Source organism: Trichoderma virens (assembly GCF_000170995.1).
Source record: "Trichoderma virens Gv29-8 chromosome Unknown TRIVIscaffold_2, whole genome shotgun sequence".
Taxonomy (NCBI): domain Eukaryota; kingdom Fungi; phylum Ascomycota; class Sordariomycetes; order Hypocreales; family Hypocreaceae; genus Trichoderma; species Trichoderma virens.
Genome location: NW_014013747.1, coordinates 938,334 through 962,972, shown reverse-complemented (window position 1 = coordinate 962,972; position 24,639 = coordinate 938,334). Strand labels below are relative to the sequence as shown.

Genomic DNA, 24,639 nt, shown 5'->3' with positions numbered 1-24,639 from the left:
CCATGCTTCTTATGTGGGTAAGCTGCTTGTTGACCGAGTCTGGCTAACATAGGACGGAGTCACTTCACCGCACTTGGATGTAACACAGCCAGACATCGCGTGCCCTGGACTAGCACCCAATGAACTTGTACTTGTGCAATGCAGACTATGCCGCTCAAAGACGAATGAAATGAGAGAAGAGCATGAACAGAGAAAAAGATAACCAGCAGCCTAAGCAAAAGTGCCTGATATGAATTTGCTGGCTTTTCTCCACACAGCCAAACTGGCAAACGTTTCAAGTCCAGCGTCATGCTGGCAGAGCGCGTGCTCCCAGATCTGCGCTTTCGGCAGCAGACCGAAACAAAACCCACATTTAACAAAATAGAAAGGAAAAAGAGGAAGAGAAAAAAAAAAACATCGCATAGCGCAAAAACCTGTCGAGTCTCGAAAGGGAATACTATGCCCGGTTCAAGGTACGGATCAGTGACCGTTTCCGTTGTGTTAGTCTCTGTCAAATCTCACCTCGCATGGGCCCCACGCTCACCCCCAGAGAGGCTCGTGAACCTCACCTCCATTCCAGACCTCTCCACAGTGACAACTAAAATGGAGAAGAGCAAGAAAAAGTCCAGAATCTACGTCCCTCAAAAGGAGCGTTTCTCTGCAGCCTGCCTTGAAACTCGCATCATCCCATAAACACAGCCTGCCTCTTCTGTTATTATCGGCTAACTTCCCCCAGGTGTGGCAGCCCAAGGATACGCTCGACTAGGGTCGTAGTCCTTCTTAGTCCCAAGCCACTTAAACCATCAAACTCAACGTGCCCGTGCTATTCCGTGGGTTAATGGATTAATGGGTTAATACCCCCCAGAGGTACCCGAGTAACTGTATGCCCGTACAGTAACTTTTGCGAGAAAACGCTAAACCTACCCATCTCATCTCATTTTTGTTGTGTTTTTACCTTTTTGGTCTTTATCCCCCCTGGCTCTACGCTCCACTAAGATACATGTACTTAGGCAGTACTTGTATGCTCCGAAGGAGCGCAGACAATTGCTCCGAACAAGCATCCAGGACCTTGTCCAACCTGTACTCCGTACCTGGTTCTTGTTTTTCCTTGTTGCCCAGTCTTCTCCACACCAAAGGTTAGAGTAATTTCGTTCTTCTAGCAGTGACAGGGAAGCCTGAAAGAATCTTCCTTTTCGCCAAGGAGGACATGGATCTCTGACTGCCATTCGCAGTAAAGGTTCCATCGACGAAAAGAGAAATCCGTCAATCTGACATGAAGCTCACTCTGCTGTACCAGCCCGTCTCATCCGTAGATAGAGCCGTAATTTAACGCAAAACAAGTCAAACTTAACAAGCTTTGACAGAGGAAAACAAAGGGAAGTGGCTGGAGAAGAAAACCGGAAGCGGTTGGCCCCTACCCAGCTTGCCAGCCTAGGAAACATGACGTTCATATCTGTACAAGTGCATGTCAGCAAGCAAACACCTTGTTTCTCCCTTGTATACACACGGTCCTGTCACGTTCGGGTGATTGTGTGCCCATCACCAACAGCATATCTAGGATGTCCCTTGAATGAAGGCTTACGACTGCGGTGAGCAGAGGCAACAGGCCTGTTCGGCTTCGACTTCGGCAAGCTAAAGGGAATCCTTCCATTTCTCCTCCGTAGACGAAACAAAGAGACGGCAGAGAGCTGACTTCGGATAACAGACCCAGAGATGCCTCAAGGAAGCTTGTTCGTATGCTCCGTACCGTGTAAACTCGGTCACCTACGTACGCGTAACTTGGTAATATCTACAGGCGGGCAGGTACACTCGTCGACTAATCAACAAGCTTTCCAACGCGGAGTTCTGCCTTGTTGAATTAGCCCTGTCTCGTTGGATGATCTAGAAATCTTGGCATCTCCTGCCCTGTCACAACCACATCTAGTCCTTGGCCGGCGATGGTCCCCTTTTCAACAACCTCCTTCTGTTTAGGAGATGCTTCCCGCGCGGACTGGCCGTGTACACTGACCGTGCTCGCATCCGTAGATCGTCCACGTGCCCTACGGCAGAGATGGAGCCATGCAAAACGTGGGAAGTGCATAGCAAGATCTCAACTTGCTGGCCGGCATGCTGGGGTTAGCTTGGCGTTCCTCTCATGATACGTGACACTCGTTCGGTAAGCCAAAGAGGATGGGAGCACCTAGACTCCGTATGGTAATCCAATCTTTTTAAGTTAACGCTTCCGATGCTTGGCCTGTGGCCGGCTTACATGCCGTGACTGACAGAGGAACCGGACAAGTTTGGTGTGTACTGTAATGGAAGCATCTGCCTCGATACCCGGTAAGCGGAACCTGTCACTCGGTAGGTATGGAGTACAGACCGGCAGCAAACCATTAGTATACGAGTGGTTGGCTGTCATGCCCGCGTACGAGTACTGTACATGCTGTCAAACCAAGAGCCAGAGCCTATGCACTGTGTAGCCCACGGGAAAGGGACGTCAGCTAATATGCTGAGCACGTTTCACGAACCCAACGCGAACCTGTAGCAGTCGGATGCTTGTTCTCGCCGACCGGCAAATTTGGCCATCAACATCCCACGTCGAAGTCACGCCGTCTCCGGGCTCCCGCGCGCTTCCTCCAGCTGGATAATCTTCCTTCACGTGCGGATATGTGCGTGTGGCCGTAGCGCGTGGCTTTATTGGATGCAAAACCCATCGTCGTGTTGCAGCGACATCCTTCCACGTCTGATGACGAGGTCGAATCAGTGTACCCCATGCCGAATCGCCAGAAATCCACTCGACAAACTCTATAAGCGACGTAGCAAGGGAAACGGTTCGCCAGATGTCGCTATATTGACAATACTAGTCCCGTGGCCGTAGCCGCGAGAGAGCGCTGGTGATTTCGTATCCGCGGCCGTGGCGGCTAGTTCAGAAAGTAATCATAGAGACAGAAAACCTAGCGAGCTAAACGTCTCAATACGATGCTGGGCAAAAGAGCTAGCCCCCACCCACGGAGCGGAAACCAAGATACCAACATTGAAGCCTTCCAACCGCAAAGAGGGAAAACAAAGAAACAGAGAAAAGAAGAAAAAAGCAACGGGAGGAGCCCATATACTACCTTGTCCTTTTTCTTCTGTTCCAATTTTCCTTTTCCCTCGGCAAAATCCAGATGTCAGCTGTCAAATATGACATATGGTGCTTACACGACCGAAACTGTCACTCTGTAGGGATAAGACAAACTACCTGACAAGCATGCCAGCAGGGTCGAAAGGTCGTGGTTCCGCTAGTGTGGCCAGCCGTATTTTGTCGAGATGCAAATTTTAAATTTGAGTCTTTTCGCGTTTGATGGCTTCGACAGCAGCTGACATGTCACATTCCCCTAATCTTTGAATCCCAGCATATTTTCCGACACGCACCAATCCAATGTCAAGGAGGTGACATTGTTGGAAAAACATGACCTCCCGCTACGACAGAGACGAGTGAGGGCTGGATGGCTCGGAGGCGATGCTCATTCCATGAAGGGATTCGGCCGACCCAAGCCCGTGTCCTTGGGGCTGCGCGATTTGACTTGGCGATGTTGCTAAGGGCACCATCTCCATGCTACCCTGGGCGGAGCAGCCAGTCGATTCCTTTGCTTTGGCCCCCACGAGCTCCTGGGCGATCAACCCCTCGTCGAGCTGCTCCTCCTGTTCTCTCGCTTGGCCTTTAGTAGAGGCAAAAAAAAGCAAAAGCTAGGAGCGAGCACATCAGCAGACAAAAAAGAAAAAAAACCTCATGTGGGGAGCTGAGGGAGGAGTTGGATATCTGCTGAGCCTGCTTCTGAACGCTGACTGGCACGCTTAATAGGTCTGGCCTCGTACTGTACGTGTACTCAAGGATAACAGCTCTGTCTATCTCGAACAAGCTGTGATGAGGAGTGGGGGAAGCACCAGAGATTAGGTTGAGTGACATTGGCAGAGCCAAAGTGACGTCCAAGCGGGAACGGGTTCAAAGAGGTACCAGCTTTGTACCGATCCTGCTGCTATTATGTAATGCTCTGCTTGTCAGTGACGACGCCTCGCCTCACGCTTGACGTCTGCCTTAGCAGCAGGAAGACTCCATGACGGAGTCCCTCCTCCGTCATTCGACAGGTTTCTTTTCTCTTTTTTTTTTCTGGGTCTTTCACCATCATGCTAAAATCTAGTCTCAACCGCTCTCCCACTACGTGTAGTCAGCAGGGACGGCACGAGCCTCGTGTTAGCGCTAGCTCCAACAGCAACTTTGGTGCCTCTAATGAAGCTGCAGACGTCACCATTGGATGCGCTGATTTGCCATTTTTGCATCTGGACGGAGCAGAGACAATATGGGGATCGGGGCCGGAACGCCTCGCTGCCGTGGCGCGTCGATTCGATGGCGCTTGAACGAGACAAAAAGCGGCGATGACTGTCATCTTCGGCCCCGATGCTAAGCCCTCGCTCATTTCATTTTCAGTAAAGTGCCTCGTACAGCACTGTCTGTGCCTTGTAGTACATACCTATCTAGTAGTACTAACGTCAGTTGCAACAAGCGGTGTTACGGAATACTATTAGCGGTGTTGCGGAGTACCGCCGTACGATACACAGGCACAGGCCATATTACTTCGTACTTGTACGGAGTACAGTATGCCTGATTACAAACATATTGATGGAATGGCGCGCCGGATGACACCGGCTAAGGAGCAAAGCTGGCCAACCAGCCACAAATGCTCAGCCCGTGGGGAAAATGTCCTCAGACCGGCTGCAGGTCGAGTGCCATGCAGGAACCTGGAGAGCCAATTTTGAATGGACAGACGCGTGATAAGATAACAGAACCTTGAAGGCCACGGCCAAGATGAAAATGCGGTAAAGCAGAGGACCTTGTACCTGGTACGAGTCCATGCACCTTGTTGCCCGCCGCGAAGCAGTCGGTCAGCTCTGCAGCATCGCAAAGGCCTCATCGCTGGCCTTGCATGGCCTTGCAAGTGCCTCTTTTGCGCACAATCTAAACGGCAAGGGAAGGTGCTCCGTACCTACATACCTCTGTACACGTATACTTGTACTCCGTACTGTACATTTCAAGCACTAAAAAATACCCGAAGGGATTCATTGTGCAGGCGACTGAATCATGCAGTAGTTTTTTCCGAACCGCCCAGCTGGGTGAGACAGACGGCCCATGTCAGGCTCATTTGCACCCACAGGAAAAAGGAAAACGGAACAATAAAGAGACAAGTGTAACACAAGAATCCTGCGCACAAGCACAAGCGCACAGAAAAAAAAGCAAAGGCAAGCAAGACATTTCTTACAGGTCATCATGCATGAGACCTGTCAAATTTTTCCGTCTTCTTCTTTCTTTTCTTTTTATAGGCTATTGCTTTGGACGCGGCAACAAACAGCGAGCGAGAATACCTGTGCTATGTACGAGTACTTGCATCTCAAGAGCGAGTGCAATCACGCCCTCGGAGTCATCTCCGAAGGGACGGCCAACGTCCTGCCTCTCACATGAGCGGCCGCCTCTGCGCGAGATTAGATCGTCGATTATTTTTGATTTTTTTCTTCTCGGGGCAGACCAGGGGGTGGCCCAAGGGCATGGGGCCAAGTCTGTGACATCCATGCTCGGGAAATGATGCGGTGAGTAAAGTGAGCCGTTGGGTGTAGGGCATGTACTCGTACAAAGCCACGGTGGTGCAGAGGGGGTACCGTGTACATGGCACTACTACCTATGTACTAGCAGGTCTGCAAAAAAGAAAAGAAGGGACTACTGTAAATCAAGGCATCAAAGCGAAGTTGGCGCGGGACGTGCAGCTCTGGATGTTGTCTGGATGTACTCGAGCTGCTAGCGCTACCTGTCCCAGGACGTGCGCGTGTCAAGACACTCAAGTAGGTAGTACATACTAGTAGTAACATGACATTGAAAAGACGGCAGCAAGGGGGGACACGGCCACTCTGCGACATTCCGGGACGTTTGCGGCAAAGTGAGACCTGGAGACGGCTGGGTTGGCATCATTTGATCCATTCAGATAGGCGCGGCCAAGTACCTGTCTGTCGTTGGCTACTCCCGCTGATGCTGCAGTATACTTTGCTACCAACCTCCCACCAGCAGCTTAGCCTGCACGAAGCGAAACTCAATGACGAACCCGGTCCTGTACTGGTACAAGAAAAGGTACCTACCAGTACAGAGGTACCTACATATGTACTAAGGTAATCCCCTCGTGCGTACAACCGGCGCGCAAAAGGGACTCGAGGCGGTCTGGTGAAATTCCATCGGCGCCCAGGACTAAGGTACTATACCTGGTAGGTGTTTCGTCCAGTGTTGCTGGAGTTGCGAGAGAAAAAATGGAAAGCACTGCATGTACCAGGTACTGATGGGCACGGAGCAGCGCCTCGTATGTGGTACTTCGTAAAAAAAAGTCTGTGCTCTCCTATCTTGGACGAAACGCCCCAGGCAATGATCAATAGTGGATCAAATGGTTGGAGCAACGACAAAAAAAAAAACCAAAGAAATGGAAAAAAAAGGAAATATTGAAGGGCGAATGGTCTGCCCCATCAGACCCTTGGATGCTCAGCTACGGAGCAATATTTGCCCACCTTAAACCGCCCAGCTGATGGAAAATACAGTACCGAACAACCGAACTATGCTAAGCATGAAATTAAGTGAGTGCTCCGGAACGACCTAGCGGGGACCCAGAGGGGGAATGAGCAGAGGAAAAAATTTTCTGCTTTTATGGAGTTTGCACCTTCATAGCTTGCGTCAAGATGCCTAGGTAGATTGGTTTTGGCGGTCAATGCTGTGCTCGTTAGATGTCTCATGGGGCCCGCATGTATCTCCAATGTATCGTACATACTTGCACGCAGCGAAGAGGCAAACCCGTGGTGTTAGTGGCGGTGTTGCCGTCGGATGGCGATCGCCCAGCACGTCAAAGAGTCCATTTGATCAGTTACTCGATTGGTGCTCGTATGTATGGTTGGTTACAGATCCTCGTAATCATAGTACGTACTCGTACAGTACGTATAATACTGGTAGGAGATGAACGTGTCCATCCCACTAGCACCGATGCATCCCGGAAGACGACAAGGCATACAGTACTGTTTGTCTACTCTAGAGGCATCACTACGGCCAAATGAGAGGAGAAAGTACATAGACGTGCACGTAGGGTCCTCAAGTCCCCGCCACGGAAACGAAGAAGAAAAACACCAATCTGGAACGAAATCGCCAGAGGCTGCATCGGGCCCTAGACATTACCGACATTCCAGTCCACTATTTTGGGGTCTCGTTGGTACGGCCAATGTGATAGGTGATACTGCATGTGCCAGCTCAAGGAGCAGCCGACGGACAGGTCTGATATGACACAAATCACTCCACAGATGAGCTCTGCCAAGGAAAGCATGGACTTGTCGATAATGAGGCCGGGTGTTGGTTTGACTCGAGGACCTTGAATAGCCTCGCTAGCGGCTGTTTGAATATGAGTGCCCAAGTAAGCATGCTAGCAGGCTTGTCGGCAACTTGATCGATGCCTTGTCAAGCTGCCGCTTGCATGAATGTCTTTCACGTCTGGTCCTTGCCTCTCCTCAAGCAAGTAGGAGTAACACTACTGTCGGCCCGGATCACTTGATGGAGGGTACCGGCGCAATGGTACCCTTAGGAACTCGCTGGCCAGTAGAGCTCTTCTGGTGACCTCATCCTGGGAAGCCTCTTGATCAATAGGAGCGTCTATTCTAGTCTGGCGGCAACGGCTTTGCCTCTGGAGGTTGCAATGGCGAAAATGGCACGGAGATGCCTTGTCACGGTTGGGGTTGTGGGATGTAGCTCTATCATACTATGCACTCGTAGTGTCATCGGACGCCCCCCGGAGCATTTCATGGCAAGGATACAGGGAGCCCCGACGACTCTTGACTCTGCCTAGCACACGACTAAAGGTCACTGTTCTGTTGCCGCGAGCCATAGCCTCTCTCTGGCGCAGGGACTTATACCTGTCGCTATATTATCGCGCACGATCTTTGTCGTGTGAGAGTTGGTGCTTGTCGTTGGGGTACCGGCATTTTATTGGAGCCGTACACCACTCCAGCCACGGTATGTAGGGTCACCAAGTATGCCGATTGGTCTCTTCTTTTACTTCGTCTGCCGCGCCGACTTACCCTGGACGAATGAAAGTCAACGAGTAAGTAAGATGAAAAAAAGTTCATACGTTACGACGGAGAGGATTTTCCCCCCTCCCCTACCAATAGAGGGGGAGGACAAGGAACATGGGATATTGAACGTTTGCCTTTGGGAATTTGGAATACTGTAATGCGCAGGCTGCCTCGCCATGGTTGCGTTGCATGAAGGCGGACTGACTGCGCTGCACATGTCATGGCACCAAGACAGAGCTGATGGATGGTGGCGATGGCAGCTTTGCAGCACCAGATTCGCCAGCCCTCAGCTACCCAGGCCGGTCCCCCCAGGTAAAACCAGGTAACTGGGAACCGAGCCGCATCGGCTAGCACGGACAGCCCGGCAGACACATCCAACATGGTTTATCTTGGGCGGTAAAGGCAGCTGGACAAGGGCCTGAAATCGCTCATCGTCATATTTGTGTACTGTCATAGTCGCTGGACGGTCACGTCGTGAGAGGCCAATTTGGGGTTCCAGGTTTCAGTGTGGGCTCGCCGAGTGGGAGGCGACAAAGGCACAGCCATCCTCTCTTACCAGTACCCGCACGTATCCTCTTTCTTTTGTTCTCTTTTCTTCTTTTTTTTTGTATTGCCGGCGGGGATGTTGACTTGGCTTGATCTTGGCTCTTCACTATTAATAGGGTGACGGAGGATTTCCACTCCCTTGCCTTTCATCTGCTGTGCGGGCCGTTTCACGAAGCTGCATGAACATGACAGCGTGATTCCACTGCACGGCGCTGAGAAAAAGAAAAAAGCCCCTGGCCTAGTACAAACGGGTAGATGAGGCGCGGTGGTTGGGTGCGAATGCGAGGCTAGCTACGACCACCGGCGAGTGAGAGAGGCTGAAGGACATGTTGCATGCACTGCTATGAATCAAGAGACGAAGGCGAAAAAAAAGAAGAAGAAAAAAAAAAGACTAGAACCCCTCACTGACCCCAAGCCAACGTGTGGTCCGTGTGAGCGTTGGGTAAAACATTGATGCCGCGCCTCGGAGTTTCTGCCCGCCCTGCGTCAACGACTTGCGTCCTTTGCAGATCTTTGTGCACGCTCTTAGACAAATGGTTGAAGACGTCTGAGGGCCAAGTAGGGAAATTAATGCCCAATGAACCTAAAATGCCCGGCGTATCCGTCTCACGTGGAATTCCCCTTGCCTATCTGCCGCGCTAGAGACATAGAGGCCGTTTTTCCCACACACTAAACCAGACTGGCGGGAGTGGCTAAAGCCAATGGGTGCAGGCGCTGCAACGGCTGAGCTGCAAGTGGCGGCAGTAAAACAAGAAGTCGGGAGGCCACCGTTACGGCTTGTGCCCAACGTTGGATCGAGAGAAGCGACGGAGGCAGCTTGTGGGATGGAGGCTTTGCGGTCTGGTGTCTAAAGCCGAGCGCACGTCTTCTCAGCGGCCTAGTGCGCCGAGCGAATTATAGTGGCTGCATGGCCGCGCTACAGGAGCATTTTTCGTTTTGGGTACTCTAGAAGAACCCGGAGGCTGCCCCCGTGCCCCGCCCAGCTGGCAGGCGGCGGACCGCGCGCGGAAGTACCTGCCACGTACTTGGTGCTCCCTCCTCGACACGACCTGCGAACCACGAGTTGGCAGCGCGCACATACAGGCCAAGTACGGAGTACGAGTAACTACAGGCACACGAAAAACAGAATTGTTGCTAACAAACGGCGCCGGCTGCCCCACGCCACCACCACCAGTCGCTGGACCTGTTGCTGGACTTGATGCGGCACGGTCCACTCGTCGGGGCCTCAGCTGGGAGAGCTGACTGGCTTTTCTGGAGCCATCGTGAGGATGAAACCAGGCGGTGGTGACGATGGCGAGGGTTCTAAAGCAACCGTCGAGGCTTCTCCGCCCTCTCCGCCGCTCTAGGGACTGCATCCGGCGCCCGGATCTTACTCGTACGTGCCATGGCTTGACGGAGCTGGTGCGCTCTAGATACTAGCTGGTGCACTATTGCTTTGCTTGCTTTGCTGCTGCTCTCCGTCGGTGTGCTACCAGGCGTCTCCACGGTGTAAATGCAGCTCGAGAGGCAACAAAACCAAGGCATTGGCATCAGGCAGGCGAATTTGTTGCTCGGGACTTTTCACGTTGGGGGTGCCTTGGTGCTAACCTCATGTACATTGGCCTCGGCTCATTTCGGAGAACATTAGTCAGATATTACCGCTGTATACGGGGCGGCTAGCGAGATGGGCCAAGAAAGGAACGACGACGATGAGAGACAAGGACAGGAAGAAAAAAAAAAGATGACGGGAATGATGAGCATAACAAAGACAAGCAGTAGAGTATGACGGTATAGTGGCCGTACTGTACTGTAGCAGCATTTGTGGTAGTGGCGGCACGGAGATACGTACAAGCGCCAGTACGAGTACTCGTACACACACGTAGTCGGAGAGAAGGCCGGACATGCGCAAACCTCCGTCCCAATGTCGTTTACTGCACGCTTCTGCTGGTACTCGCAAAGTACATGGCTCTGGCAGGACAGCGGGAGCCGCTGACACGAGTACATGCAAAGTATTGGCAGTATTAGGTATTTGATCATAAGGTGCAGTACCTGGGCCAGGATTGGAGCGCTCGCAAGTAGTACTGTGCATGTACGAGTACCGGCCGCTAGTGCGTGCGGAGCAAATTTGGAGCTGCTGTATCACCATCTTTGTTCTGTTCAGGCAGTTGGAGGTCTTGGAGCGCGAATGTACCCAAGTACATGCCGTCATGTCCAATCGCAGGCGGTCGTGGTCCACGCGACTGGCTGGAGTCCACCCTCATCCTCCTCCTCCACCATGTGCCGCCTTTTTTCTTTTTTTTGTTTGTTATTTCCTTTTTCTTTCCCGTCTGTGTTGTCGGTGGTGTCCGAGTAGTTGATATTATTGCTGCTGCTGCTAGTGTTGTTTTCCCGCCACTCCAATATTTGCTACAGTATTGAGTACCTACATACTCCTAGAGCCAAGGAGGTGCTACTGTGCCTTCTCGCACATACTGCCCAACCTGTCTGTACCCGTAATCCATCCTTTTTCTTGATGCCCTGGCCCGCAGCCAGCCATCTCCAAAATGACACCCTCGCTCGCAGCTTGTTGTGATCGCTCCCACTCCCAGCCCCTGGTCGCCTCCGAGTTTCTGGGCAACTGTTCCATTGGGTGCCAACCATGAATCCCCCCGGCCACTGGGCGACGTATGTATTGCCGCTTCCTGTCTACGGCCAGGCCATGAACAAAAAACAGCCAGACGCAGCGCCAAAGAGCCCGGCAGACAGCAGCCAGGGATCCCTTGCTTGGCCTGTATCGCCGACATCATCCCACAGCCTCTGGTGTTCTCGCCGCAGTCCCAAGTTTGAACCCTGCAACGAGGCCCCGGTTTCTCGCAAGCAAACCCTGCGCGCCCCACAGCGCAACATGTACCTCCCAGGTAGTACGACAGCTAATTGCTAGCGTGTACCTGGGAGCTTCTGGAGCTCTGGTGGCGTCAGCGGGCCACATGCGCGCGCCCCCCCAGAATGCCAAAAATACGGACAACGGCATGTCGAGGTACCTCGCCAGGTACCTGACGCCAGCCGACACCCTCGCTGATTAGCCTGGCGCTGAGTCGGGGTACCTGCCAGGATGGAGGCCATTCTCGGGCTCTGGACCAGCGAGCGGTATCAGCATTTCGTCTCACCTGGACGCTGGAGCTATTTTTTTTTTTTTTTTTTTTTTTTTTTCTACTGTCCGTCCATACCATGCCATGCCATGCTACGGCATCCAACCTCTTGCTTGACGTCTTGTGCTACCACCACCCTCTCCCTCTCTCGCCCTCTCACGTCCCTCGGCCGGCCTTGTTCGATTTGACACTCCCCCCCCCCCTCCGCCCATTTGCCCGTCATCGTCGTTCGTTCGCCTAGGCGGCTCGACCTCATCGGGCAGGATTGGCTGGGCTGCAGGGTTCTGGGTACTTGGGAACTTTGTCTCTCTCGCCTTGGCCCTCTTCCTTCTTTTCATCCCGCCCCCACAGGCTGCCGGCAACCGGAGGATAGCTTGGTGAAGCTCTGCTCTGCTCTGCTTCTCTCTCTCACTCTCTCTCTTCCTTCTCTCTCCTACATCCTGCTGCCCAACGAGAGGCTCGTCCTGGTTGATCGCCCCCCTTTGCCGCGTTCGCGTTACTGGGTTGGGGCTAGGCCAAGCCGTCAATAGCCCGCTTCTCACCTCGACTATCAACCGACGTCCTCTGTCCTGTACTCGTACCTGTATACCTGCCCGTATACCTACACCTGCACGTATACCTACACATACACCTATACCTTCAAGTCTCTCGACGGCGGCAACTCAGATGTCATCATAGTCGCCCTAATCGTGTGAGGCTCACCCACCCCATGTCCTCCCTGGTTCCCGGTCTCCCGCTGCCAAAGGTCCAATAACCAAGCACCGCTCATCAAGCCCTCCGGGCTTCACTCCCCCGGTGTCTGGTGTTTCGCCTCCAGCCCATGGCCAACACCCCTCTGTGGTCCTTGCTTTTCTCTTCGCCTCGTTCCTGATTATGTGTCCGTGTGTCCTAGCTTGTACTGTCTCTACGTCAAGCCAGCATGGATCCAGGACCCGACAGCAAACGGCCGCGCCTCACCTCTTGGGCGGGTGCCGGGCCGCAGCCCACTACGTTGCCGCATCCTCATCATCATCCTCTTCCTCCGTCACCTCATCACTCTCTTCCTCATCCTTCTCACGCTCCTCATGCTGCTTCCAATCCCCAGCTACCACCGCCGCCGCCGCCGCCGCCTCCTCCTCCCCAAGGCTCATCTCACCACCATCACCACTACCAGCCATACCCGTCTCGTGCCCCAGAGCTGCCTCCTCCTGCGCCGCCAGCACCGGCGTCGGTTCATGGGCATGCTCAGCAGCACCCTGAGATTGACCGTCGACACTCCGATCAAGAGATTCTCGCTCCCATGCAGGACCCGTATCGCCAACCGCCGCCGCCGCCGCCCCAGCATCATCCGGGACCTCAGCACCCGGGACCGCAACTCCCGGGGCCTCAGCATCCTATGTCGCCCGCGCATACTCCCTATCACCCATATGCCAACCGAGATACCATCATAAAACGAGAGCCTGGCGAGGATCTACGGAGGCCCAACTCGACCGGCCATGCGCCAGAGTCGCTTCCGCCGCCACCACAGATGGCACCACCGCACCCTCAGCAGCAGCATCCGCAACAACATCCTCAGCAGCCACAGCAGCAGCACCCTCCGCCCCCATTCCAAGATAATCCTCCGCCACGACACATGAATTACGAGAATGGACCATCGTTGCCCCCGACTCCCTCAGCCTACCGAGCTCCCAGCTTTCCCCCCCCTCCTACACCGATGGCGCATCAGTCTTCCTACGAACAGACCCCCAGCTACCAACCCGCGGAACCCTTCTACGGTGTTTACTCGACCCAGAAAAAGAAGAATACCAGAGCTTCACAGGTCTGACTTGGCCCCCCTTATCACTTTATTTTCTTACGCGTGGCTGTGTGGGACTCGGAAACTGACCCTTCTTAGGCATGCGATCAGTGTCGACAACTGAAAGCCAAGTGCGATGAGACGAAACCATGCAAAACGTGTAGAGATAAGGGCACGGAGTGCAGATATCGCGACCCCGTGCCAAAAGCGTAAGCCGCACCGGACTTTTTATCATCTTCGCCTTCACCCCCCCCCAGTCTTGGCCTTTTGAAAGCGAAATATGATGGTAGGCTGACATAAATTTGATGTATAGAACCGACAAAGCGCAAGCCGACATTCTGGATGGCATCTCAAGCATGCAGTCCACGCTTGCTAACCTTGCAGAGCGCTTCGGACACATGGATGACAGGTTGACTAAGATGGAAGTAGTCTTCTCAAGGACGTCAAGCTTATTTCAGCCTAAACGAGATCCCAGCCATGATCCGGAGCTCAAGCCCATGTCAATACCTATTCCGAGCTCACCACATCCGCCGGACGAGTACATGGCGAACCGATCACCCGTGGATGAAATTTCCCGAGACCAGCCGGTACTGTCTACTGAAACGGTACCCGCAGAATCGGTGCCAACCGAACCTGTAGCCACCACATTCATGGCCGAGGACGAGATAGAGGCGGAACCTGGGCCTCCTGTGCCCCCAGGAGAGCCTGCAATCCCCATCAACCATACTACTTTGGCCGGCCTTCTTCTTGATTGGGACCCTATCAGAGAGCTAACGCGGAACCACCTGGAGCGCGAAGGCATCAAGTTTGTCAGCGAGTATCCCATCAGCATAGAGCAGAACCGCGGAATCTTGAAGGTATACGGGCGAGGAGAAGACGCGCATTTTCGAGTTTCCAGAGAGGCAACAGCTGATCATGGCAACGTTGATATGGGCGACGACAACATGTCGGACATTGTCTCCTCTTCTCCCGCTGCGGATTGGGGCCAGCTAGGCGGTCTTAGTCCTGGCGATCAGATCGAGTATCGAGGTGGCGTTCTTGGCTCTGACGGAAACCCGGATTTCAGCGAGCACAAGATCGCGCTCTATGTGCAGAGCTTCAAGGACAACATTTTGAACATGCACCCCATCATTCAGCCAAAAGTGCTGGACGAGTGGGTCGCGCAGTTCTTGAACGATCTTCCCACTGCCAACCCGAAGCCAAAGCCCCAACCTTTGAAGTCGGCCTTCGCTGTCGCTCCGCCACAGCCACCTCCACCGCTGGAGGTCACGGGCTCCAAGAGAAAGCGAACTCCAGAGGCGGATGGGCCTTCAACGCCAGGGCCTGTTCGTGTTGGGAAGCCGAGCCGCTCTATCCACAGCGCGCTGGTTCTCATCGTCATTGCTCTCGGCAAGGTCTGCTTGCATCAGGAAGATGTTCCTGACGTGATTTTCCCTGTCGACCCGATCCCTCACGGGAGCCCAGTCAGTCGCAACGGAGTGCCTCCATCGCCAACACAGGGATCACCTCCGGGATTCTCATCACACTCTCAATCCTCTGGTTTCCCCTCGCCTAGGGATCAGGAACGTGGCTACCAGAGCAGGAGATCATCCATCCACGGTGCCAGTGGTACTGTTCGCTCAGGGTATAGTTTGAAAAAGAACTATGAGGTTATTCCTGGTTTGGAGTACTTTGCGTTGGCAACTGACATTCTCGGAAACCACACGGGCGCCTACCATAATATGAAGAATGTCTACGCCAACATTTTTGCTGGATTATATCACGGCCAGCTCGCACGCCCGCTGGAGAGCTTTGCATTTATCCACAAAGCAAGCCACAAGCTGCAAGTCATTATGCGACCGTAAGTCTCACCCTTTGCTTCTTTACTGCAATCACAGTAAACACCGATTCTGTTTAAGGCTATTAACACATTTTTACAGGAGCTTGGATAAGCTACGGAGAATAAAGACCAAGATGGAATTTATCCAAGAAACAAAGTACAACCAGCTTGCGCTCGCCTTTTGGACGTGTCTGCAGCTAGAAAGGTAAGGGACGGACACGTATCGTGCAGTTGTTTGGTACTAATTCGTATTCGTCACAGTGACTTGATTGCCGAGCTCCCACTGCCACCGTCTGGCCTTTTGCAGTATGAGAATGACATGCCCCAGCCCAACATGAGTCTTTTGCAAGGATTCGATCAACGAGTTGTGGATAGCTATCCCGCGCAGCTCTATCTCCGGACGCACTTGAACAGCATCCACCGCATGTTTTACTCCCCGGATGATTCCAGTAAGCCCGAGGGCCTCAAGAACGTGGAGTTGGTGGCGGGTGGTGTCTCCGGAATGCGTTGGGTCCCGGCCAGCTTCCGCTTCAATGAGTCGGACCCCCCTGCACATGACATTCTGTCAGCGCGTCTGAGAGCCAAGTATTGGGGAGCACAGATGATTACGTATCGGCCATTTGTTCGACAAATCCTCCAGTGGTCCTTTGAGGTGAAACGTCACCCCTCGAGCCCCCACATCCCTGTTATGTCAGAATACCGCGATGGCATCATCGCGCCGTATATCCGCCCAGATACCAAGAAACCAAGCCAACTAGATCCTTCCATCATTGAGCTGGCTCGAAAGGGCATTGTGGCTTTGATTGAAAGCACCAAGTCGTTTCACGGGCTTGGGGATAAGCGACCTATTATCACTAACGTGTTCGGCACGGCGCATGCGTAAGTTTGCATCCACCATGACAAAGGTGAAGTTGAATCAGATTGTTTACTAACATGACTGGTATAGGCAATGGGGCAATCTTCTCGTTCTTTCAGCAGCCTTCAAAGATCCCGTCTTGCACAAGTTTGTAGACGACGGGCTTTTACGCAACTTGTTTACCAAGACGATTGCGTTCCTCCGGCAGTCGGCAACGCATACGAGCTCTCTGAGGATTGACATGCACATCTTGGAAGGACTTCAGCGAGACCTGTTTCCAACGGATGGAAGAACAGCTTCGAGTTTCTCCTCCAGCAATCCAAGCCATCATACCCCCAAGCTTCCGATCGCAGCACCACCCTATGCTAGCGATCCTAATATTGCACCGCCGATGGTGCCACAGCCACCGCCGCAGATCGGATTGCCCTCGGGGCAGTAAGAGAAAACGCCAACTTTCTCTTATCCTCCGTTTCTTTTATGGACCAACAAAGTCCCTTGATATCTTATTTCCTTGTTTATTCTTTGGCAAAGTTGGGTGGCTTAGCTCTGTTGCTTTTGTAACTGTGCTTCTTTGACCAATGGCGAAATCTAGGGATTATCTTGTTTTGTCTCTCTTACAACTATTTACATGAACTTGAACGGGGAAGCATTCAGTGGACAATACAAAGACGTTTGAATGGGCGGTTAGCTCAGCGATACGCCGATATTACGGTTGACGGCGCAGCGCAGGGCGCGACGATTGCATCGTACTGCGATTTTTTGACTCGTATTTCTCATTTGGATATCATTTACACGCAAGGCATAGACCTCATTGATGGTCTTCGGACCATGTCTCTTCTTCTTCTTTTTCTTGCTAAACCAAAAAAAAAAAAATTCTGAAACAATCTAGAAGCTATCATTTCAAAATGTATCGCTGCTACTTCATACAATGTATCGAATACTCTGTTCCAGGACTGGCGCTGTCGGAAAGCTAATGCTCACTTTACCGTTTTTACGTTTTTTGTTTCATTTTCTCTTCCCCTTTTACACAACTATTACAAGCCTTGGATGGATTTGGAGGAGATACCACTCTGCATGCAAGCCACCACGCGTATCCATGACTTTTAAGGAATGGCCGACGGTGACAAGGGGAAGGGGGAGAAGGGGGAGGAGCGGTTGAATGGACAAGGGGGCGAAGCGATCATTTGCATGCGTCGTAACATTGGGTACTTCGTTCTGGGAAACTAGGGATAAAGGGAATCATGGATCTACTCTTGTTTTGTTTTGCTCTCTGTCGAGAGGGAAAAGTGAAGGTGGCATCATGGGGCCATGAATGAGGATTTTATGGTGGCTGCATCTATTTATCAAAGGGGCCTGTCGCCACATATCCGATACGCTATTTACACCCAAACATATATAAAGTATATACATAATATTCACTCCATACTAGGTATGATTTAAGCTTCTTGTACAAGTATATCGCTGCTGGTGTTTGTCGATACGAGTGTGTTGCTTGTTGTCGCAGTTAGTGGACTTTGCTACATGTACATACTGTACAGAACCAAGATATGTATTAGTCCATATGAGACTTGACCTCGGCACGAAAGATCCGAGCCTTCAAGGACGATCAATGCCATGTGCTGGGGATTTGGTGGCAATAATGATTGATGTTCCTCGTCTAGGCCGGGGTTACCGTGGAGGCGGGTCTGCCAGGGTGTAGCGATCAGCATTTTCTGGTCTCTCCCTCTCAACCCTCTCCGGGAGTATCCATATCTACGGAGTATGTATGTCTTATACATGTACATGCACACCCGGTCCCCCTTTGTTTACTTTACTTTTCATATATTTGTACAATATTTGCTTTCCATTTGGGCCATCAACCTGGAAGTACCGGCACAGACCGTTTGATGCAGGGCAAGCTGGCAGTAAGCAGACATATTATTTCCACAATAAAACGCCCCTGACCATGTTACTCCTGTGTCCCAGCCAACCACCGCAATATCCGCAAAACGGCGGGAATGGGGGGGGGGGGGGGTCTTTGGTCGCCTACAATAGTCACGGAGTAAACTTTGGTAGCCATGTAGGGAAGGATGCAAGTCGACACAACAACAGGAGTGCACTTTTGTGGACCGTGTATCGAGAGATCAAAACCTGGCGTGTTGGAGCAGGGGTTTTACGTCGCTTGGCGGCGGCTGATTATCCTGATAAGAGAGGCAAGAAGGAGAAAAAAAGCCTCGTTATGCGTGTTATGCGTGTATGTGTGTGTGTGTGTGTGTGTGTGTGTGTGTGTGTGTGTGTGTTAGTGCGAGCAGGTGACGGGATTGACATGATAAGAGCATTTGGGTATGCATTGCCAGTTAGTTGGATAGAGCGGGGATCAGAGAGGGACGACGGAGCTTAGAGCTGACCCGACCGACTGGACAAGGGCAAGGGGGTCTTGGGGAAAAAAATTGGAGGAGAGCAAGGGGAGGGCAAAGTGAGGAGAGGGTTTGAGTCAAGGTTTGCCGCCGTTTTGGAGGCTGGGGGCCCTTTTCACTGCAACTATCATGGGATTGATGGATGGATGGATGGATGGATGGACTTGTACATGTACATCCATGTGGGATGTCCCATTGCTCTTTGCCATTTACTCTTTCTCCTTTCTATTCCCGTGAGCGCCCAATGCTAAGTAAGCAAGGGGGATGCCGGTACAGGAAAAGAAAAGGATGAAAGGATGAATGGGTGAATGGCTTGTAGCATGTGCCGAGTACGAGCCCCATGTGCCGAAGCGAATCGCACGCAAGGTAGCATTGGGATTGATACCAAGACGCAGTATGCAGTGCGGGTGAGTGTGCGAGAATGTCATTGGCCTGTTCTTGAAGCAACGAGCAGATGCGTGCCCTGTTGATTCGCGACAAGACGGCGAAACATCAAAAGATGGTTACATGTGTTCGTGGAGAAAGGAAGGGGTTCCCGGTCTGTCGAACATGTGTGGCTTTGGGAAGCCCGGGAAAGAAAGCAACAGCTTGCATCATCTGCGATTTCTGGCCCATCCATCTAACGCCGTTGATGTTTTGATTTCAAAGGCCTGGGCCTTTGGAGATTTGTCGGGGCTGGTTTCAGCCACCGTCTTGTGTGGTGGCTGCGGATGTTCATGTGAGGACTGCAGGCTGCATGTACATGCCAACCCGCGGTGCAAGGTACCCTCCCAGAGTGACATTGTAAGGGCGGCGGGAAATATTTAATTTGTCACGCACAAAGAAGGCTCCCAAGAACGTTGCAATTGGGCCCGGTGTGGGCGAACGGTTGAAGGATTCCGCGATGGAGAAACGGAGCCGAGACGCCAAAACTCGGGTCCTGGGGTGTTGGGGCTTTGCCGCTTTGACAGATACCACGGAGATTACTATTCAAGGATACAACATGTGGGATGGGTTTCTGGGAATTGAAAATCTGCACTAATGTAAAGACGGGGTTCTAGGGCTGGATTTGGAAATGCCCAGTGAGCTGGATACACCCATTGGAGGAGGCTTGGAGGTTAAAGGGGGGGGAGGGCGTGTGTGTAAGTGAGTTGTGGGCATTGTTGCAATGCTGTGTTTGACGACTCTGTGCCGTCTCTACCTGTGCCAAGAAGGTGTTACTACTGGGATTACTTTGTAAACTCTGCAAGCTAGGAGCAGAATGATTATGTCCGGGTTACACTCGTCAACACTCTGTTGTTAGATTCGTGTTGGCCTCACAGATTGTCAATGGAATAGGTAGTTGGCGATGAGACAATCGGCTCGCTAAAGGGAAACAAGTTGACGAACGAACCTGGTGCTAATTGAAGGGCCGAGGTATGATGGGTTTGCTACAAGTCTACTTGTACTGGTATTTCCCGAGGGTCGTCCAGCTCGGCAATAGAGAACCCCGACTAATGCCGCTCAACAGGGCATCAAAACCACAAGGTTGATTCGTTAGCGGACTGGGGTCTGCTTAATCTGATTGCTGCCTTCGCTAATACAACAGATGGAGAGAAGAAAAGAAGAGATATGTGACAGCGAGTTCCGTGGTGGCAAGGTCTAGATGAACGCGTACCTATTCAAGGAGGTATCATTGAAAGAACCTTTGCCGCGCATCTTTTACTCATAATGGCACATATCACGAGGCCGACTAAAGAATTAGTTTGCTGTCGGGACATTTCCGTGTGTGTTTTTTTTTTCAAGGATCAACCGAGTTATTTCTCTTCGTCCTTCGTCACTGCCTCTCTCTTTTTTTTCTTACAGGTAACAAATCCCAATCGCAAATATAGTTAGGCGAGATGGGAGAATCGCTGTTTAGTGCCAATCATGGATGCGTTTATTCATCGGGCGCCCTCCGAAATCGTACGAGAATGACAGACGAGATGAGTTAGCAAGGAGCCGCCGTTCAGCTCTAGTGTAGACGACAACCGCAAGCGCGTTTCTAGGTTGAGCTCAGACCTCCCGTATGCCGCCTACTGTAACACCGAGTAACTGTAGCTAGCGGCATTGATTCGAAGGTGAGGCTGTGATTAATGTCCTCTCGGCTTTAAGCCCAGCTCCGTACCAGTTTGTTTTCCTCTTTACTCTCTTTCTCAGCTTACATACGCGCGGCACTTGCGCGGTAAGGGGAAGTTTCTGGTTAGTATAAGCGAACTTTAACGAGACTTTTAATTAAACCCCGCAAACTATTTGTCTGTCTGTCTGCGTTATCCCCATGTATTTACTAGTTGGTGGCACGGAGTCCATGTTTTTGGGCATCTTCTTCATCTCCCCGCTAGCTTGAGACGATCCCTCCAAAACAAAACGGCCCGTCTGTGGGTGAATGTTACCAGTGACATGGTCTTCGGCGTTACGTAGGGGCAGAGAGTTTTTATGCCTCAAGTGCCAGCAGGGGATTGCCTTGCGTTTATTTCTACCCTCGATCAGGCCTTTGTGGTGGGTGTCGATGAAAAAATAATTTTACCAAAATCTAAGACAAAGAGGCCCGGGCAACCCCGTAGATGCGAGGCATGCGGGCAAGGGATGCGAGGATCAGGTTCCTTGGGGTTTAGTTTCCGGGCATTTGGATTTCCCTGGATATTTTCCGGGCCCTGAGATGGCCTGTGCCGGCTATGTACTCTTGCTTGCCGTGGGACCAGGATGGCTGGTCTCGAACAGCTCTTGATGCCATCGCGACTAGCGATGACTGGCTGGTGACGGTATGAGCACTAGGAGCCATGCAACACACCACATTGCATGAGACAATGCTACGCAAAGCTAGGCATCTATATTACTCGTGTCTCTTGTTTCTATTCATGCTACTCGATTAGTCGTACCGGTACCTGCGGATTCGCGCTCGTTGCCAGAGAGACAAGTCGCACATTTTGACTGCGGACAACCCACCGGCAGCCCACCGCCAGTTGTTTTATGCAACGTCATTGTAATCAGATGTGGCGACAAGTCACCTCTTGAAGCCGAGGGAGAACTCGTTTGCCAGCTCCTTCATATATGTACACATACCTTTTTGAGGGATGTGGTCGAAACTGGGGTTGGTTCGGCGGCGGATATCGGACGGGCCGGGTCGTTTTATGGAGCTGGGTGGAGAGACGCAATTTACGTTGGATTTCGCAGAGCAAAGGAGGCGTTTTGCGATTAGATAATCGTTCTATAATTATACAAAGTAAATTCCCTGGGGTGTGATTGGACGTTTGAAGCCATCGTGGGAACATTGAATCCATAGGGTGATTGTGTTGTCTCGCTTGACCAAGGCCTTTTGCTCTTGAAGCTCTTGAGCAGCTCTTAGTGCGAGCTCTTTACCACCTGGCTTGTTTGCATGGCGTCCCGGCTTCTTGGATTTTGCCTGGGGCTGAAGGCTGACATTTTTTGTCTGTGCATCTTTATTCTTGAGGTTATGCGCAACTGCAGGCTTCTTCACGACCTTCTTCACAACCACGATTTCGGGGTTAATGAGCTTGCCTCTTGCGTTTGTAAGGCTCGCCGAGTATGCCACCACGCTAGCAATGCGCTTTTGCATCCTTTGTCTCGCGAAAAAGCCAAGCTTCCGGATTTTTCTCTGAGGCAACAGCATCTTGGTATTATGCCAATGGTGAAGATCCTCAAAGACGTAGTGGGAGGTTGAATCCTGTATTTCTCGACTCTCATTCAGTTGGATATCCTTGAGAAAAGTATCAAGCACGGGGTGGCTAAACGGCAAAGCCGATACTCGCAACATATTCGACTCTCCTGGAGGCGTTTCGTCCGAAATATTGGTAAGTTGGGGGAGATGCTCTGGGAAATGAGTATCTGTTCCTGCGCGAAAAGCTGTCCAAAGGTGTTGCCACGACTGGATGATTTGACTAGGAAGCCGCTGGCTAGAGCGGAGAGACTCGAGCATAAAATGGAATAAAGATCCATCAATGGCATCATACAGATCCCATTCGTTTTCCGAAATATTCATGCTGGCTAGCCACTCATCGTTCTCCAGCAACCTCCATGACAGTTCAATGACCTGACGCAAGAATTCACGGTCTTCGGGGTATAGATGGCCACATTGTGGTCCAACCCAATGCTGACGCTCAAGCAGAGTACAGTGCTTGAGGACTGCGAGATGGAGAAGAAACGCTTGTATTCTCTCGTCCAGGCCAACCTGAGCCACCAAGTTGCCCTTCAATAGCTTGACTAGAGATTGACAGGCCGTAATGCCTAGACGCTCTCGAATGGTCAAATGCTGAAGCTCTATGAGCATAGGCTGGATACAATCATTCTTTTGATCAAATAGTGGAGTAAATGGTGAATCGAATTCCATTAGAATGGACAATGGTGCCAGCTGCACAGGCGACTTGCTTAGCAACGCTGCATATGCCTAGAGAAAATGCGCAATATCAGTTTCAGATGCTCACACAACGAAGGTCACACATGCTACCTTTGAACTCTTCCACTTAAGCGAGTTGATAATGGCTACATTCTTGCCAAGAGAGATTAAATAGCGTATAATATACCGCAAGATGGTGGCATCCTTGGCATCTTCTGAATCATCCCCATCATGGCATAAAACAAAATGAATGGGCAAACCCTGGAGGTAATTGCTGAATTCCTGGCTGCGAAGGGAGTCAAATTCTAAAATAGAAGATCGTGTACCAGACTTGTTGGCACATTCTTTAGTATGTCTCTGCAGATGCTTGATAATCACCCTTCTTGCGTATTGATATTTGTATTCGAAGCCAGAGAGACGAGGAACGCAAAGATCTCTTAGGTCGCGGAAGAAGACGACGTCAAAGTCGCATCCTCTCTTTTGAAGATTGCTAAGGAACCGTTCGACAAGATATACAGCATGCAGCAATTGGAACCCATCTATGGGCTGTTAGGTGGCTGCTACGATGGGCATCGGGGGGTTTCTTCATCATACCTTGAAAATCGGCGGGTGACTCTTCAAGACAGTGTCGAATCAGGGACTCGCCATGAATAAGGAATGGCTCTTTGCCGGCAATGTCACCGATCAGGTCGACTCTAGGAGCCCACACATGGGCGTACCACGACCGGAGTCGCTGTTCTGGGGTTTGAGACTCCATGGCATGAGCAGGTTGATGCACAGATCAAGATTCGCTATTCCACTGCGAGGCTTTAGAAATTATCCGAAAGAGATGCAAATAAATGCTGGTGATGTGAGACACAAGGTGTGTAGAATTTGCTGTTGGCAGATGTGGAAGGAAGACTGATGGTTTGATGAGAAGTAAGGGAAGAAGAAAAATAGCTTCAGGGAATATATTTTCGAAAGGGATAAACATATACAGGTGAATTAGGGCTCCAGCGCTGCATTGGCGAGTCGCAACGGGGAGGCCTACAGGCGCGTGACACCTGTCTGCCGGTTGACAGGTGCAATGGATGTACCTCCAGTCTCGCAGCCTGATTGCATATGCAGATTCGAACCAACGGCACGGGATTGGCTGTATTGAATATTTTGCTTTCATTCTATGCGGGAGGCATCGTAAGCTAAAGATAAGGATTGTGAGGGAATTGTAGCACAAGCCCATTGGTTGGCTTGGGCATTATTACTTCTCCCAAGTGTGCGGCGCAGAATCCAATTATTGAGATGGATTGATGTCCATATCTACATCAGCCTGATACAGCATCTTGTATATTGCCAGCACATACCTAAGGTATAGTAACACAAGCACGCACTCATGACGACGCAAATGTGATGTATGTGGACTAGTCATACTGTTGGAATTTTTCCCTGGAAAGTAAAAATAGTATTTACTAATCAAAAGCAGCACTCTCATGTGCCTTAAATACTTGAAGTTTCTTCTAAGTCAGTCATTGAGAAGCTTTGTGTAGCAGCAGCTAAAGGTCTGACATTGCAGTGTGAAAAAAAGATATGTTGAAGTGATCCGATGGTAACTAGCGGGTTTGTAAGGGGCTGGCGATCGAGAGACCCGCGAAAAGAGCTGAGATCGTTGCCCCAGACTTCATCTTGAAAGTTTCTAGTAGCGTTATAGTTTGTGACTTAGAAGTAACATCTAAGA

At 51.4% G+C, this 24,639-nt stretch overlaps 3 protein-coding genes across 3 annotated transcripts; 1 reads left to right on the top strand and 2 right to left on the bottom strand.

Annotated features, from left to right (window-relative positions):
• Nucleotides 1-3,420: 3,420 nt before the first annotated feature.
• On the bottom strand, nt 3,421-3,907 carry TRIVIDRAFT_218378 (uncharacterized protein; the record flags this gene model as incomplete). Its single annotated transcript, XM_014104947.1, has 2 exons — nt 3,421-3,642; nt 3,728-3,907. 2 exons carry the CDS (start codon nt 3,905-3,907, stop codon nt 3,421-3,423), a joined length of 402 nt encoding a protein of 133 aa, XP_013960422.1.
• An 8,744-nt stretch (nt 3,908-12,651) lies between these two features.
• On the top strand, nt 12,652-16,593 carry TRIVIDRAFT_122714 (uncharacterized protein; the record flags this gene model as incomplete). Its single annotated transcript, XM_014104946.1, has 7 exons — nt 12,652-13,530; nt 13,606-13,715; nt 13,820-14,594; nt 14,673-15,346; nt 15,426-15,530; nt 15,587-16,204; nt 16,272-16,593. Coding segments are annotated over 7 exons (3,483 nt in total), but the record flags the coding sequence as incomplete, so codon positions are not given.
• Nucleotides 16,594-21,788: 5,195 nt separating this feature from the next.
• On the bottom strand, nt 21,789-23,685 carry TRIVIDRAFT_218376 (uncharacterized protein; the record flags this gene model as incomplete). The annotated part of the gene is made up of 3 exons (XM_014104945.1): nt 21,789-22,979; nt 23,040-23,467; nt 23,523-23,685. The coding sequence occupies 3 exons, from the start codon at nt 23,683-23,685 to the stop codon at nt 21,789-21,791; spliced, it is 1,782 nt and encodes a 593-aa protein (XP_013960420.1).
• Nucleotides 23,686-24,639: the final 954 nt, after the last annotated feature.